The 18,282-nt window shown below is 41.9% G+C and overlaps 1 protein-coding gene across 8 annotated transcripts in view; it reads left to right on the forward strand.

Moving 5' to 3' along the window:
• Nucleotides 1-18,282, forward strand: part of hdac4 (histone deacetylase 4) — a 203,751-nt gene that overhangs the window by 160,123 nt on the left and 25,346 nt on the right. For all 8 annotated transcript variants that reach the window (XM_034109649.2, XM_034109651.2, XM_034109652.2 and 5 more), the window contains 7 exons: nucleotides 122-229; nucleotides 2,306-2,361; nucleotides 5,042-5,129; nucleotides 5,928-6,047; nucleotides 6,136-6,233; nucleotides 16,826-16,944; nucleotides 17,610-17,743. In XM_034109649.2, the coding sequence (XP_033965540.1) occupies nucleotides 122-229; nucleotides 2,306-2,361; nucleotides 5,042-5,129; nucleotides 5,928-6,047; nucleotides 6,136-6,233; nucleotides 16,826-16,944; nucleotides 17,610-17,743 (723 nt within the window). The remainder of the gene's footprint in view (nucleotides 1-121; nucleotides 230-2,305; nucleotides 2,362-5,041; nucleotides 5,130-5,927; nucleotides 6,048-6,135; nucleotides 6,234-16,825; nucleotides 16,945-17,609; nucleotides 17,744-18,282) is intronic.

The following is an 18,282-nucleotide window of genomic DNA, read 5'->3' on the forward strand; positions in this document are numbered from 1 at the left end:
CCCTCAATAAATGGAAAACAATATAAAGTTGTTTTGACTCCCTTTTTATAAATGCGGTATTAACAACGTACATAGTGTTATCTACGCAACAACATAACGGAACGTGTGTGTGTGTTTGCAGGTGGATAACGACACCATCTGGAATGAGGTCCATTCATCCAGTGCGGCTCGTCTGGCCGTGGGCTCCGTGGTGGAGCTGGTCTTCAAAGTAGCATCGGGAGAACTCAAGGTAAGTTGGCTTCCTCCACTCCGAATGATCCCCAAAGTAATGGCTGAGCTATGTTTTTAGGGATTGGAGTGAGTACAGGCTAAGTTTAAGAAACATGAAACAAAGATCAGATGAACCACTTTAAAGGGTTTTATTATTTCAGCCCCTCTTAAAACCACACCTTTAGACTTTAAATTACGTTTTTTACAATTTGTTTGAATTGTAGCAAAAACTGTGTGGTTATTTCGCCATAAGGTTTGAGGTCTTTTACCAAAAACAATGTAATAATAATAAAAATTCTTTACATTTATTTAGCGCTTTTACATTCCATTGGATAACTCACAGGAGAGCTATTTTTTTAACAAGCTATGCATTTTCAATACTTTTTTCTTGGCTCTATATATTAATATAATAAAAAAAATGGGTATTTCTTTACTTTTTTTTATTGTGTAGATCTTTATACACTTTATTACACCTAACGCTTTGAGTCTAGCCTCTCATAGCACTAAACTATCCTTCCACACTCCAAACACCTAGAGAAAAGCAAAGCCTCCCTCCACCCTACAGTCTCGTTAGCACCTCCCAGACAGACATCCCCACCCCCCCTCCTGCTTTGCCCACCAGCCAGCCTTCCTGTGTCTGTGGCGAGGGCTGCTTACTGTTTGAACCCAGCAGGGGGGCCTGGAGCACTGGCACTGCACTCCCCACTAACAGGCCTCTTTTATAAGCATTACACCACAGACACCTGCAGAGCAGCAGTCGCACTTAGCGTTAGCTTAGCACCAACTTACTAACCACAGACTAATGACATTCCTCTGAAGGACATGAGCTCACCATATTGTTCACTATAAGTTCTTGCAATCATTACCATGAGGAAATCTAGGTCTGTTCTTCCTATATGGAACATTGTGTGATTGGAGTTTAAAAGGATTACACATCCCAGGAGGACAAACCTTGAACTTCAGTCAAACATGAAGAATGTAGGGTTAAAGTTCACAGGTATTGACTTGCCCTCAGCTTAACCTGATTTTAACACATACATGCACACGTGTACACACACACGCACGCACACACATTCACACACACATGCTTACACACATACAGATGTTCCTCTGAGGATCCTCAACAGCCGAACGACCAAATTCCACCTGTGCCAACTACTCTCTGAAGTCTACACAGTGCCATACATCTACTCATGCACACAGGACTATCACTCCAATCACTTCTATTCCCCCCTCCCTTCTATCTTAATACATTGTTAAGTATTCTCACAAACCTACGTACGTACTGTATTATGCGGCTTGAGTTAACCGAGTGTCTGGATCCAGCTGAGGCAGTTGTCTTTACAATAAACTCCCGCAGGCTGTTAATCCGCAGCAGCTGACTCAACATCATTAGTCCAGCTAGCCTCGCTCCACGTCAGCATGGACATCTATCTCGTGTCCCCACATAGCAGCGGGTGCCCTGCAAACTGTTGCTTGGAGTCCTGTATGTCCACGCCTTAGCAAAGATCCCCTTAAATGACCCGGAGTAAGCATATGTTTCTGTATTTGTGTCGATACGCACACTTATTGTTTACCCTACCTGTTAGAAAACGTCTTGAATCTTGAACTTCAGATACGGTGGCATTTTTGAAGAATGAATTGTGATAGGATTATGTTTGGTATTGACCGACACTAGAAGGGAAGTTAAAAGATGAAATCATTTTTGCTTTACATTTTTGAGGTCCGAGGAAATGACGGAGTTGGGTCGAAAGACCTTATTGGAGCTGGAATAATTCTTTCTACTATTAATTAAAAAATTAATCGCATTTTTTAGGGCCTAAAACAGGATTTTATTTGAACACAAAACAATTATTTTACCTTCTTGTCTTCTTCCCTTTTCTTTCTAATAACATTTGAAGTTTTCAATTATGAACTTTGCCTACTTTTGTTTCATTTTATTTTTAAATACATGAGGTCTACACTTGTCAAAATGTGCAATATAAACACACTTGATTTTAGCAGGTTTGAGGTCATACAGAAATAACAAGGACCTTATTGGTTTATCTCCAGTAACAGTTTAACATATGTGAGTGATTTTCTTTCCCTCTGACAGAATGGTTTTGCTGTAGTTCGACCACCTGGACACCATGCTGAGGAGAGCACGCCAATGTAAGTACATGAGGAAATGTAACCAGCTCATAGATAAGCTCTAGTCTGTTTTATTGCAGCCCTATTATAAATAAATTATTATTATTACACAGTTCCTCCATGCCTTAAATGTATCCAAAATAAAAATGTCCGTAAGAACATACAGTGTCTTACGGAGATGTAAGGCCCCGACCCCACGGGGACACATCCCATGATGGGACACATCCCATGATGGGACACATACGGGCAAACGCAATCGCAAAAAAGGCTTCCGTCCACACGCAATAGACACCGGAAAGTGTCTGTTCACACGCGACAGCTCTGTTTAGCTCCAGCCGCTGGAAAGGCTGCAGTACATATGCCCGCCTGTACGTGGCGCTGTAACTTCCTCCACAAAAGCAGCGAAGAAGCATGGTTGTCATGGTTGCCCTTCTGTTTATTCTACGCGGCCGAGGCAACCGGGCAGAGTTTTTCGCCGGTCAACGTGTATTAAAGTTTAAATCTTTCGGACAAAATGATAAAAGTGCCGGTCAAAGGTCTTCTTTGTTATTTTTGAGCTTTAAAACAAATGAATAACGACTCTATATAATATAATGATAAAATACACGGAGCCTCTCTTTTTCCTCCCTCTCTTCGGACAGCGCCAGTGTCTGTCTCATGCAGCAGCTGATCCAGTAATGAGTGACCCGGCCGACAGTAAAAATAAACATATTTATAACTAGTTTAGGGAGTTTGAGAGGTAATTAAAATAGCTAAGGGTGATGATCTGACTTGAAGTGTGTGTTTTGCTGCAGCGGGAGGAGCTGCAGGTGGGCAGAGCTGCGTGTCTCCGTCCTGTCAGATTAGACTTCACTCGCGTTTATGTCCATATCGAGAGAAAGATAAATAATCTGTATTCAGTGTGCAGTTTACTTTGACGCAGGGGTGAGCAGCAGAGGTGGGGCTATTGCGTCATCATTATCAGAAAATGATCGTATAGGGCAGGGGTATTCAACTAAAATTCAACGAGGTCCATTAGAAAAAATCTCCCCATGCAAAGGTCCGGAGCTTCAAAATGTCTAACTTGCTTTATGAATTAGTGTGATATTGAAGTAGCCTGTAGCTTTATCAACGTCTGCATGTAATCAACAACCGACTGCCAAATAAAGAAAGTACAATTCATAAACAACCATATTTATATATATTTTGTCAATTAACATTGAACTACACAGATATACAGTAAAATACTGTGGATATGTGTAATGTTCCTCTCGGACTGCATTTAAAAATGAAATAGCGAAAATGTGTGCATCTCAAAAGTGCTTAATTTTAGATAAATAAAATAAAGTGTAGCAGCAGCTTGAGTTTCTCTTTTTCTTTGTTAACCGTTTCACATCATGACTTAACTGTTTCAGACGATTATAGAACAACATCAGTCTTTACACATCATAACAATTGAACAGTTTTAAAGTTTCTCTTTCTTTCCCTCTTATATTGCAGCCCCTCACTCACTTTTTTTATTCAGTGTGAGAATTAAGCTCGAGCTTGTCCTGCCAGGAGTTTAAATCTGGGCTGAAATGGTGTCAGGGCCATTCTCATACACATGCAGGTGCTCATTGGCCTGCGCCGGAACGATATTTTTTTTGTGACCTCAGTTCTGACTTGAGAGGGAATGTTTTGTTTTGTCTCAAAGTGCCGTTTTGGCACTTTTAATGAGCGCCACGGTCTCTGAACTAATGAGACACACTGGCTCTGTGCTCCCAGTGGGCAGGATGAACACGAATGAGTCCACTCAGGGTTCAAAGCTCTGTTCTCACTGTCCACTTTCCTCTTCTTGGAGAGCGCCATGTGTGATTATCTGTCTCTCCCTGTCTGCCGCTAACACGCCTGTTCACTCTCCTCTCCGCTTCTCTCCCTGTATCGCTAATTATTCTCTTCACACTTTCCTCTCCGCTTCTCTCTGCCGCTGTCTCGTCTCTTCTTCTTCTGTGTTTCTCTCCCTGTATCGCTCACTCCTCTCTTTCGCCCCCTGTCGGCGGCGGTTAAAATAGAATCGCCCCGTCAAAATTGAAATCCCCGGTCCCCGGTCCGGGTCCGTATAGGTCGGCGTCTGGGTCCGGATCCGGACCGCGGTCCGCCTGTTGCCGACCCCTGTTATAGGGCGTAATACCGGAGCCGTTGGACCCCCCAGAGCGTTGCGTATGCCGTTCTATCTACCTCGGGACCCGTTATCGTTACCGTAGTCGTTTACTGCCATATTCTATCGTCCTAGTGTGGCCGAATGGTCTATATGACACGAAACTGTAATGGAAACTACCGTATGCGTCCTCGTGGGGCCGGCGCCTAAGACACTGTATGTGTCTTAAATGTCACACATACAGTGTGGCATTGTATGTGTGATATTTCAATTTGCATTCCATGTTGTAATAGTCCTCTGTATAGCACATATTAAAGCTTCTACTTAATTATGCACAGTGGGCATTTAATGTGCTGTTTTTAAAATTAGATTTAATGGCATGACTGTATTTAAGTATAGCAACCTCTGAAATGTCCTGATTGACCAATCAGAATTGAGTATTCTAATATGCTGTGTAATAATGACTGATAAATGCACTTGCTCTTTTGACCTATAACACTTTTACCTGTGATATCCTTGAATGTACATTAAGGGACAAATAAAGTATGTTCAACTACATTGAATTACTGTCCATTCTCCTTTCAGGGGCTTCTGTTACTTCAACTCAGTCGCCATAGCAGCCAAGCTGCTGCAGCAGAGACTCAACGTCAGTAAAGTCCTCATCGTGGACTGGGTGAGTTCAACATAAAACACAATGGGTCATTATTACAAAACAAGCTATTTAGAGAATGCACTCTGGTGTTGTTGCGGTGGCAGTTATTTATGTTGTGCTTTCATTAGTTTTATTTGCTTTCAGAAATGGGTAGGCAAGCTACGTTATGAGAGGATAAAAGGGCTTAAAATATTGTCTATTTAGGTCAGACGCTGTCTCTCTTTTGAAAAATGACCACGCCTCGGTCATGTCTGCTCTTCAGCGGCTTCCCTCACTCGTCATGGCCGTTGCCAAAAGCCTTTGAAGGTCCTTTTCATTTCCTCTGTCTGTCACAGGGGAACTTTTAGTGCAGCTAACAAACTCATTGTCATGCCCGTCCAGCCATCAGGGGACATTGTTAGGACCGCTTTATTAAAGCATTCTTGGGAAAGAGACAATGAGGTCATTCAACTGATGTTTTTTTGAATAACCTTTGAAGTGTTTTATTGAATCCTGCTGACCATCTTATTTTGACATCAGAGCAGCTGAGGTACATGTCTGTCGAGCAGTCTCTGATCATCATTCAGTTTGTCTTGGTCGATTTGTCTCAATATTATTTGTGTGAACAGTTCTTATTTTTCATTTTTGAAAGGTTTTCAAAATGTACCGATTACACATTTACACACGGATTGTCGATCTGTTCAACCCAATCATCTGATGTCCTTCTGGTGACAAGTCGGCTTCTCTTATGTCTCGAGAGCTGCTCCCTCATTTTTACAAACCTCGCACACCACTCTCTGTTACATGTTCTCCTAACCCATCCCTTTTCAATGTTTCCAGGACGTCCACCATGGTAACGGTACCCAGCAGGCCTTCTACGCAGACCCCAATGTTCTCTACCTGTCGCTGCATCGCTTTGATGATGGGAACTTCTTCCCTGGCAGTGGAGCACCTGAGGAGGTGGGAAAGGACCCCCAGTCCATCTCTCTGGCTGCCTGTCTCCCTTTTGCTCAAAGTAACCTGGGTGCCCATGTTTCTTGTGTTGCAGGTGGGCAGTGAAGCAGGCGTAGGCTTCAACGTGAACATGGCCTTTACAGGAGGACTTGAACCTCCCATGGGTGACGTGGAGTACCTGGCTGCTTTTAGGTAAGGCCCTGATATCACATGCTACTTTAGAGAAATATTCTCTCTAATTTTGGTGGTCCAACTGTAGATGTGGATACATTGTGGTGCTAAAATATTACCAATCAACTACTGGTCCGATGACAAGTTAGCCTCTTGTTTCAACGGCCAATATTTCAAAGCACTCGTTTTTTCGAGGAAATATCGAGGCTTCGTCTTCAATGCGGTGTTCCTTTTGTTGCAGTATGATTAGCAAATGTAGACGTAGTCTGGGTTGAGAGCTGACGTTGACAGCTCTCTATACATCTCTGCAAATGAGTGAAAAAAAAAAGAGAGCAAAGCACTCCGAAATGGGCACTTGTGTTTTGTACCTTATATTTTTTAACTGTTTACCTCCATGCAACCAAAGCCTGCAAAAACATGATTTGTCAAAACTGCCTGGACTACAAATGGTAACCACTTCAAAAATATTATAAAAAGCTAAATCAAATAGCAAATGTGTTCCGAAAAGTGCCCTTCTGTTTTGCACATCAGGTTCTTTCTACACCAACTGCTTACCATGCAAATAAAGCCCGCTCAAACATGATTGGTCAATTCTTATCGATCTACAAATCAAAACTGCTCCCCATTTACAAATGTTGTCCAGTTCCGTACAAATTCTGCATTCTAATTTGTGTATAGGTATTATGCTAAAGGTGTTGATGGAGTGCTCTGTAGTGCACAGTTTGACAAACGATCCATTGGGGGCTGTTGAGTATTAAGGGAGCTGCTCCTAATGCCAGACCTTCTATTAGGTCCACTTTCTAGAGCTATTTATAACCTCACACACACAACATACGCACACCCAGCTCGAAAGGCATGGACTCACCACAGACATGTTCATGTCTCATCACCATCTCTGGTTCTGGTAAGGAGCAGGTCTGGATTGGTTCCAGCGCTCTTTGAAGATGAACCCATGTTCTGGCCCCGTGCCAAACCCTTCAAACCGACAGGCCGCTGTCTTCTCGCAGCCCTCTGCACGCAAACCCCCGGAAGCACACCTCTCTCTGTTAATGCACCCCAGACCCCTGTGTGCCCTCACTTTGTATTGTTTCTTTCCCCTTCATCCTCCTCTTTCCACACATTTGTACATAATGCACTGATGACAGCCACCGAATATACATATATCATACAGACATTATTTATAAGCCATCACTGAAGCCAGTAGCTGGTGCAGTTTCCTTAGAATTCCCAATACAATTCAGTATTTATTACATTCATTTGAAAAAAGCGCCTGGCCTGTGTGCTCATGGTATGTTTAACCTGAGATGTCTAGCTTTGACACACATGACATCTAGGATTTTATTTTTAATATTTGGCTAAAATATATAAATCAAAAAATGAGTGGAAAATGAAAACACCCACTTTTATTCTGATAGACAATATGATATTCTGCTACAATTCTTCACAAATGTTATGAATGGCAACGGTTGGGACGCAGTGGTTAGAGCGTTGGTCATCAGATCAAGGGGCGTTGGTGAACTCCAGTTCGAATCCCGCCTCGGCCGCCACTGAGTCAGGCCGTTGTGTCCTTGGGCAAGACACTTTACCCGCATTTGCTCCTGTGGGTAATGTCCGCAGTAATGACTCTTACATGTCTAATATGTGTAATGTGTACTTGTAAAGCGCTTTGAGCACCTGTAAAAGCGCTCTAATAAAAAATGTAATGCATTATTATTATTATTATTATTATTAACTCTCCACAGCTTTCTGTGCTTTCTGTGCATCTCTGGGGCCACAGAGGCTGCTGTAAAGGCCCACACTTTAGGTTCAATTGAAATAAACATTTACTTTGCTGACTATGCTTTATTTATTAACAATTTATTCTGTCCTTTTTTTTGTTTAATAACAATAGTAACTGCTCGATTATAACGGGCATGTCGGTTTTTTCTTCATTTGTAGATAGATGTGCAGTTTATACGTGTTCATTACTAACCTGTATACGCTTGTTGATAATAACTTATTTATTATTGCTCTTTAAAGTTTTCAACTCTAGCCATTTAGTTAAAATACAATAAGTATTCAGATTGTTAGTTCCCATGTCGAGCAAACAAAAGGAAAAACAGGTTCCTGCAATTATACTCAAACTAAATTATTCCTAAATAACCACTTTTTTAAAATACCACTTTTTGTAATTGAGGCTTTAAACACTTAAGTGTCGAGCCCCAGATTAGACAACGCTGATGACATCTTCAGGGTTATTATTGTTCAAACTTTGGAACGCCAAAGCCACAGAAGGGATTGTAAGAACGTTTTGTTGTACTCCTTGTGATGATGACTTTGAATGTCATGTTTAAAATTGGAGCGCCCCTTTTTAAGTCTTGCAAACACATTATGTTGGAGATGTTTCATCTGTATTTGAGCTGATGTGTTCTTATTAAGGTATGCAGCGCACTTCAGTGAAACCAGCCCACTTTGTTAACATCAAATTCAGAACCCTTTTTCACACAGTAGTTGTAGTATGTTTGGTCATGGCTGCATGCATGTGGAGAGGCTTTAACTGTGTTTGTATGTTTTGTTTATGTAATTGTAGGCTATTAAATGAAAAGTATGGAAGCAGTCCAAAGATATTAAGTAAAAGAGAACTCCAGTTTTGGGTGTGTTTCACCTCGGACCCTGGCGCCATTAATCCCCCGAGGCTGTAGACGTATAGGACAATTCATAGGCCCCAGAGGACATCAGCAAACCTGTCTCACAGCTCATATATCTACCACACACACACACACACACACACACACACACACACACACACACACACACACACACACACACACACACACACACACACACACACACACACACACATGTAAAGCACAAGCTCATGAAAATGCAGAGAATCCTGGTTTTCATGAACTAATTAACACAGATGCACAAATGCTCCCACATGCAGCTTTCACATCGACGCGTTTACAACAACATGTGGAACAACACCTGATGCACACAGCCTCTCTTTCTCTTTGAATGTCATTGTTTATCTGTGTGTTGCCGCCCTCTTCTTCCTCCCTCCCAGTCTGTGGGACGGGATGCGTCCCTCGCAGCAAGCACCTTCCCATTCCTCCACTGGCCTGTGCCACGTTGCATTTGCAGGGGATCAATTCTGAGCCTCCAGAAACAGAGAGAAAAAAGATAAGAAAATTGGCCCTAATGAAAACCAGAAGCCCCGTCTCTCTCTCTCTCTCTCTCTCTCATCATCCTCCTCCCCTCACTCCCTACTTTGCCATGAACTTGGAAAGACGAGAGAGGAGGAGAATTAAACTTAATTCAAACCAGCTCTCCGCAGAGCCAGATGACAGGGCTTTGAAGTGTAAGTGTGCGTGTGTGAGTTTTTCGCTCTCTTATTCTCTCTCTCCTCTACGGCTCTCCTCAACTTTTCTTTTTTTTATGAACGGAGAGGAAAGCCTTGAAGTTCGCAGATTAACCTTTTGTTGACCGGTTTGATGTTTAAAGAACATAGTGTAGATTTTATTTTTGAAAAAGGGTTCTCCTAACCCTTTAGTGCTTGGGTGAGGTTTTATTTCTCCACTTGCTGGTATGCCTTTGCACAACAGAAACTCAACACAAGATGTGATTACACTTTGTTTAAGGGCCCTATTATGCTTGTTGGTGTTTTCCCTGTTCTTTAGTTTGTTATATAGGTTTAGTGCATATCAATGGTTTGCAAAGGCTTAAATCACTGTCCTTTCCGTCCGCCTGAAACGCCTCCATATTACTCGTGCTTCTTTTGGCTAGCACTCCAAAACATTTTACATGATATGCTAAAAGGCGGGGCATCTCTTAGTGTTCGACCAATCACAACAGAGCCGGCCAGCTGACCAATCAGAGCAGACTGGGCTCTGGTTTCAGACAGAGGGTGAAAAGAGGTGATGAAGTACAGGCAGTATGAAAACAATAAAGAGCTATTTGAACATGAAAGCATGTAAACATGTCGCAGTAGAGGCACAACATACAAATAAGAAGCTGAAAATGAGCATTATAAGGCACATTTAACTTCTTGAAGTGATAACACGTGAGTTAGTTAGAATATTAAATAAATAATTGATTTTATTGTATATATTAACATACAACCCTAAATAAATTAATACTTATCTTACATCTGTTTAGAAATATGAAATGCTTATCTGCAGCTTGCGGTCCACCACCAATGCCACATTGCAGCCCTGTGCTCCCCATGTTAGAAACCTGGAGAGCATTGGATATGAAGGCATAATCAAGATGTGGAAAAAAGATAAATTAGGGACTAGAGTAATCACACAAAGATGATAGTCTTTAAAAAGGAAGTTTTCCTTGGCTCAAAATGTTACCACCATGCCAAGACCTACTGCAGCAATAACCGGTGTGAGCACATTTGTCTGCACTTGAAAACCTGTTGGATGAAAATTGCCAAAAGCTAAATGCGCCCATCAGGATCAGAAAAGCAGTCATTTTGAAAAGAAAAAATTGGAAAAAAAGGCACTTACTGGGTTATAGCCTTGTGAATGTAATAGACTAATGAATACAGTCCAATTTTAGGAAGGCTTGATCGGCAAAGGGAGATTGTATATTTGTACAGAGGGAATAGTTCAGTCTTTTTTTTCCTAATGCATCACATTACCCTTTTTTGTTCAGTTTATTGACAATATTCCGCTCACCTACCATTACAAACACACTGTTATGCCTCTTTGGTGTTTTCCCTTTCCCGTAGTGTGGTATATAGGTTGTGCGCATGTACATAGTCTGAAAAGGCTAAAAAAAGGGAGTTTCTTTCCCAGACACTATCCTCCTTCCTGAGATGCCTCCATTGGACTCCTTTGTTTATCTCCGTAACATATTGACATCACTATGAAACACTTGCGCTCCAATGGCTAGCACAGCTACATATTGTACGTGATAGACTAAGGGGCAGAAGATAGCAGTTGACCAATCACAACTGAGCCGTCCAGCTAACCAATCAGAGCAGACTGGGCTCTGGTTTCAGACAGAGGGTGAAAAGAGGTGCTGCAGCAAAAGGCAGTATGACAAAAAGAGCTTTTTGAACATTAAAGCATTGAATCATGTCACAATAGAGGCACAAAATACTAATATGAATATGAACAACAATACACAAGTAAACATGCATATTTTAAATTATTTCAGGTCACAAGCCCACATATACATTTCATTAAACCTTAGATGTTTCAGAATACACTCAGTTACAATGCAATAGCTATCCTATAAGGTTATCAATAAACAAATCCCCAACTACAATCAAATGCTTTCCCGTGTTATCCAAGGCTCTAGAACTAGGACAAGAAAGGTTCCTATGTCAAGTCGAGTGGTATAACAGACATTTTAATGAAATGTTTTCTAGTTTTAGAAAGAAATATTATTGCAATGGGCCAAGCAGCAGCAAATATAGGATTAGTTGATTTCCAGAACAGCAAAAGTGCCTTTTTGGTGGTTAGAATTACTTTTTATGTCTATGCACTTGTGACACATATTTCGTTTAGATGAAACTCATCCTAATTATTGTCTGTCATTACAGTCTAAATATAATTTTAAAGTAATTTGGCAGATGCTTTAAAGTCTAAGAAGATGACCCTGATGATGTCATGCTTGGGAAGCTGAAAATTGTAGGACACAAGTGTTTTTCGGGCCCTGCTTTAAGGATTTTGACGATTTTAAACTGCTTCATGACTGCGACTCCTCAGCTGACACTGACACATGCACCTGTTGCACAATACTAAACAAAAGTTTACAATCTATGCTTTCCAAAGTAATTCCACTCACGGAAAGATCTAGGTGTGAGAGCCAGCATTAGTTTAGATTGCAACCTCTTCACTCACGATGCCCCGTAGCTTTGCTCACTCGTAAACTCTCCCCTCCCTTAATTAACAGAGAGGCTTTTTCATCTCCACATACATACCCTCTGATTCACACACTTAGTCTTCACTAAAACCACTAGTTTCCCTTCCTGCCAGCCTGCTAATTGATTACTGTGGGTTTTTATTTCCTTAAATGTTAGGATGTTATTCCAAGGGATGGGGCTATAACTGATGACACCAGCAGGATTCCTCATCGCGGCAAAAGTTGTCTCTGTTTGTGTTCACGTTTAAAGAGGGGGGTTAGGGCAGGACCTCAGTTGTTAAAGTATCCTTGGCGGTCAAGGTTTCCCCAATGTGCCGTGTGTCAGCCCACATGCACGCCTGTGGCCAACTCCCTTTAGTGTTGGGTCTTTTATGGACCAAATGTTAGTGGCCAAGGATGTGTGTGAATGTAAGTTATTGAGTAAGGGAGAAAGAGGAGGGAAACCTTCAACACATGTGATAAAATCTGAAACTAGAGCTAAAAAGTCTGATCGTTAATTTCACTTAATTTTGTAGACTCCCTTTTAAAGCTCTTGAACTGATGGAATAACAAATCATGTTAATGTATAATTTTAAATCTTTCATCCACTCATTCATGAACTTACTAAATCTGAATTATTCCATGTTTTCATTTAAATTCCTCCCCCTAGGTTTCTATTTTATTTTATATTTCCATATACTGTAGTTTTAACTCTATTACTCAACTTTGTTTTTCCTCCTTCCTATTCATTCATCTTCTTACATGATGTTTTTCTCTGAAATATTGCCAGATGCATGCTAACGTAGAGTGACGCACGCACACAGTGTATCCTTTTCTGTCTGGGACTACCAACAAGCTCCTAATACTACCTCCCGCTTCTCCCTCAGACAGCTGTGTGTACGCATGGGTGTTGTGTTGTGGCGGGGGGTGTGGTCTGTGCAGTTGAGGGTTATAATTTGGTGGTAGAAAAGGGCTGGAAAAAAACGGTGGCCTCCGGAGTTCAGGGCACGCTGCTTGCCCACAGCCGGCAAACCATCACCATGTTCCTGAGGTTGGCAAAGTACAGAGGACCTACGACGGAACCCTGTGGTACTCCGTCACTCGCCGACCTCAGCAAAACACTGCTCGCCCAAATATCCCAGACCCCCGGAAAATAATGTGTAGGCTCTGAGCAAATCAGAGCAAACCACTGGTTTTGCAATTTGGGAAGTCTATAACTATTTATGAACTACATACTCATTATCAGTCATTATATATTTTTCTTAAAGAAATACATATATTTCCTTTTCTAGAATTGGATTAATGTATTGATGTAATGATTTTCATTTATAAAAAAAAAGTGAAACTATGAAAGTTCTATCAAGCTAGTTATCTAATCTTGTGTAGAACATAAATATTATATGATGGTTGTTTTTTCCAACAGGGTCGAACTTTTTTTCGAACCACAATTTACAGTGAATCACAACACAGTCATACTGTTCAGTGGATGTATGTGTATGACAAATTGCTTACAGGCACTCCCTCCCTACCAGCTGTGTGTTATAGGAAGGTTATACACAAATGGCACTCTTTGACCACACCTATCCAGGATCAGAATGATTGTGCACACTTAAATCCATCCTTGAATTTCTCCTCTTTACTTAAATATGTTGTACTATATTGTTTCCTAAAACTTACGAAAGACTGTTGTCATTATAACATATATAGTAATAAAATATAAAGTAAAATATATGTTTAAGGGTAAATTGATATGTCTTGACATTTATTTTAAAGGTAATTTCACTTACTGTAGTGATGCTAAAAGAGGCAAGGGCCATAGACATTGCCCTCTTCACTTTTTGTATCCCTTGATTTTCTCTGTATGTTCAGCTCTGACTGACAGGTTGTTAAACTTGCACCATTTTTTATCTTGAAATGTTGGCTCTATAGGCTTTGTTGTTTTGATAACTCTTGTGAGCGGGTTTGGGAGCTGTTTTTTTCTATCTTGGAAAATGTATTTAATGTATTCTGAAGCAGTTACTTCTACTTTTTTCCAATACAATTTTCATATATGCAGCTTAACAACTTCCATTAAGTTTTTTATAAAAAAAAAAAAAAGTGCAGTTCTAGCAAATTCCAAGCTAAACAACACATTTTTGATCAAATCATGTTTGGCTACATGCCAGTTAATTTGTCATTCAGCCAGCCTATTAAACTTGCAGCTGCAACAATATCTGTTAATAAAATGCAGCAAAACTTTTTAATAGTCTTGATTTAGAAGAATGTGACTATCAGCAATCTTCCTTAAAGAAGATGTGTTATCCCTCACCTGTTGTGCGTTATACAGGTTTTTGAGCATGTAAATAGTCTGGAATAACTAAAACCCAGAGTTCTCTCCAGAGGGAGTTTCTCTCCAACACCATGTTTCACCCACGCTTCTATTGTCTAGTTCTCCAACACATTGTACGTGATAGGCTAATGAGCCGGACTTCACTAATTGGTTGACCAATCACAACAGAGCCAGACAGCTAACCAAACAGAGCAAACTGGGCTCTAGTTTCAGACAGAGGGTGAAAAGAGGTGCGGCAGCACAGGTAGTATGAGACAAATAAAGACCTTTTTGAACATTAAAGCGTTTAATTATTTCCGAGTAGAGGCACAAAATGCTAATCTGATCCTGAATTGTCATAATAGGGCCCCGTTTTACGCTTGATTTTCAAGACCCGCACGTGCCTATACCGAACCCACCACCCGCACATATTGCCAATTAGTTCCGCAAACCGACCCGACCCGTCGGCACAAGATCCGCAAACCGACCCGAAGCCGCATATCCTAGGAGCAGTGAAAACATGCAATTAACACACGCAGTTGCGTATTTGGCTCAAAAAGCGTGGGATGTTGGTTATTTTCCTCCATCTAGGATGACACCAAAAGCCTCCCAGACGTTGGATTTCGCTATTGAGGAAGAGTTGGTATTCTCCGCAAGAGAGCTTCACCTCAGCCAATTCGAATGTGGCGCGCTCAGCAGCAGATTGATGCGGTGCAGAGGTTATGATTATGCGCGGTCACGCGGGGGAGAGGTCTGAGGAATCTTTAAACATCCATCCATCCATCTTCTCCCGCTTATCCGTGGTCGGGTCGCGGGGGTAGCAGTTCCAGCAGAGAGCCCCAAACTTTCTTTTCCCTGGCGACATCAACCAGCTCTGACTGGGTGGTCCAAAGGCGCTCCCAGGCCAGCGAAGAGATATAATCCCTCCACCTGGTCCTAGGTCTACCCCTTGGTCTCTTCCCAGCTGGACGTGCCTGGAACACCTCCCTAGGGAGGCGCCCAGGTGGCATCCTAACTAGGTCAACTTGCTCCTTTCGACACGAAGGAGGAGCGGTTCAACTCCGAGTCCCTCCCTGATGACCGAACTTCTCACCTTATCCCTAAGGGAGACACCAGCCACCCTGCGGAGAAAACCCATCTCGGCCGCTTGTATCTTTAAACATTAAATTAAATTATCATTGTTTAAATATATTTATTATGCAACACCCGCGACCCGACCCGCATCTTCTTTGTTTTACCCGGGGGTACCTGACCCGATGCAGGACTCTGATCACCGCATCATCCGCTTGTGCGCATCAAAGACGCAAACTCATCGTTCCCACTAAAGTAGGGGTGAGTGTAATAAGGAGGCAAAGTTGACGTTCAGTGTGTTGCCGGGAGCATATAAGGATTTATCCACGATGTTGAAAATGTTAATGTTGAAAAAGGTTTAAAAAAGTTATTGTTTAATGTTTTAAGGAGGTGACGCTACTCAGCCAATCAAATCGGTGCTATCAGTGAGTCAGCACGATAGATTCAAACACACACACAGACAAGAAGAGAGAAACAGTCGGAGTAATTTCAAATGGCGTGCTCATTGCATTATAGCAACAATAAAAATAATAATAAAAATAGCAATAATAATTGGGAGGGTGGGGCGCGGCTGTTCTTATGTTCTCTGAGGGGAGGCTCACCTTCCCACACTTTGAAAACCCCTGGCTTATACGAACTCTCTTATACGTTATATTATTTTGTTGACATTGCTTCTTCTGGTCCAGGCTCTCGTCACCTCACGCCTAGACTACTGCAACTCCCTCCTGGCTGGTCTACCTGCATGTGCCATCCGACCTCTGCAGCTCATCCAGAATGCAGCGGCTCGTCTGGTCTTCAACCTTCCTAAATTTTCCCACACCACTCCGCTCCTCCGCTCCCTCCACTGGCTTCCGGTAACTGCTATAATTCACTTCAAGACACTGGTACTTGCGTACCATGCTGCGAATGGATCTGACCCTTCCTACATCCAGGACATGTTTAAACCGTACACCCCAGCGCGTGCACTTCGCTCTGCATCAGCCAAACGACTCGCTGCACCCTCGCTGCGAGGGGGACCCAAGTTCCCATCAGCAAAAACACGTGGGTTTGCTATCCTGGCTCCAAAATGGTGGAATGAGCTCCCCATTGACATCAGGACAGCAGATAGCTTACACACCTTCCGGCGCAGACTGAACACTCATCTCTTTCGACTCCACTTAGAGCGATAGAATGACTAACAAAGAACTGCTAACAGAGCACTTATATACTAATAAAGGACTGGCTTATCTAAAGCCAGTTGAGTAGCACTTGAAATGCTTGGCTCTATGAAACCTGATGTACTTATATGATTCTGTTTTCTTCAAGGTTGTGTCTTCCTGGTCGAATGCACTTATTGTAAGTCGCTTTGGATAAAAGCGTCAGCTAAATGTAATGTAATGTAATTGTTTTTCTCTAGGACGGTGGTTATGCCGATTGCCAACGAGTTTGCCCCAGACGTGGTTCTGGTATCTTCAGGCTTTGATGCGGTCGACGGACACGCTCCACCCCTGGGAGGATACAAACTCACAGCCAAATGTAAGTGCTCACCACAGTTACCCTGTTAATCATTCTCTGTTTACTAAGCCATACATACACATTTGCTAAAATAACTTGCACACAAATGTTAATGCATGGGTCTCACACATGTCGTTAATATCACTTTGCCTGTGCAATTGAACAGGAACGACTGACAGACGCACAAACACAAGCCCCTGTGTTTATTTGTTCCTTCTGACTTGCAGATTTAGACCTTGGCATGCAAGCAAAGAGCTTGTCTAAAATCTCAAATAAGAGCAGGAGTCTTGGTAGTTAAGGGGGTGATATGGGTGGTTAGAGAGGATTGCAGGAAAAGGGGATATGGGGAGAATTTAGGGGAGAAAAAAGTATGTCCCAATGCATATATCAAAGCTCCCCTCCTCCTGAAGGAAAAAAGATCAAAGACTGCGACCAAGCCTAAATGCAAAGCCGCGTTTATTAAAATTAAACCTGGCTCATATTATAGTTTGTGTTTTGGCCCCAAGTAAATCCATGGTTCAGTCTCTTCCTCTCTCTGATGCAGTCACTCCTTTTCTCAAGCCTCCTATTTCTCTTTTCTTCTTTGATCAATATCCAAAAAGGAAGTTAGAGCTTGAACAGCAGTATTCATTCTCCCTCCCTTTCTTTCCTTGCCCTCTATTTGCTGTCATTTCCTGTGCATCCAGGCTTCGGCTACCTGACCAGGCAGCTGATGGCTCTGGCAGGCGGTCGCTTGGTGCTTGCCCTGGAGGGGGGTCACGACCTCACAGCCATATGTGATGCCTCCGAAGCCTGCGTCTCTGCCCTGCTTGGCAATGAGGTAAGATGAAAGCCGAGAGGAGGAGAGATAGATTTCTATCAAAATAACCCAAAGCAAGGCACTAAGACTCAACAAATACATACATATGAGATCAAATATGGACTGAAGTTTATGATGTGAATACTCCAAACATAAATATGTAGTGCCTGGTTCATCCCTGCTGCGTAAAAAGGCATATTACTTTTGTAATGTGGGTGGTTTCCCTGAAACTGTAAATTATTTAGATTGTACAATTACTGCTATAAGATATGCAAGGACACTTTGTGGTTTTAAAAGTCAGTTCAAATGAATGAATCAATAAGCAATATTAACAGCCACATCAGTGTAGTTTTATGTTTGATTGCTTTGAAGTGTACATGCAGGGCTTCAAGCAGATGAAGAGCATCTGGTTTATTTGTCTTGTCAGCGTGAAATGTTTAGGTCACTCAACTTGCTTCTGATTTTTATTCCCGGCTACATTTCCAGAAGCAAGTCATTGAGTGAGCATACAATTCTAATTCAAATGTTTCACATTCATTCTTACGCTAGAACTGAATGAA

The sequence above is a fragment of the Pseudochaenichthys georgianus genome, chromosome 21 (genome assembly GCF_902827115.2).
Source record: "Pseudochaenichthys georgianus chromosome 21, fPseGeo1.2, whole genome shotgun sequence".
Lineage (NCBI taxonomy): Eukaryota > Metazoa > Chordata > Actinopteri > Perciformes > Channichthyidae > Pseudochaenichthys > Pseudochaenichthys georgianus.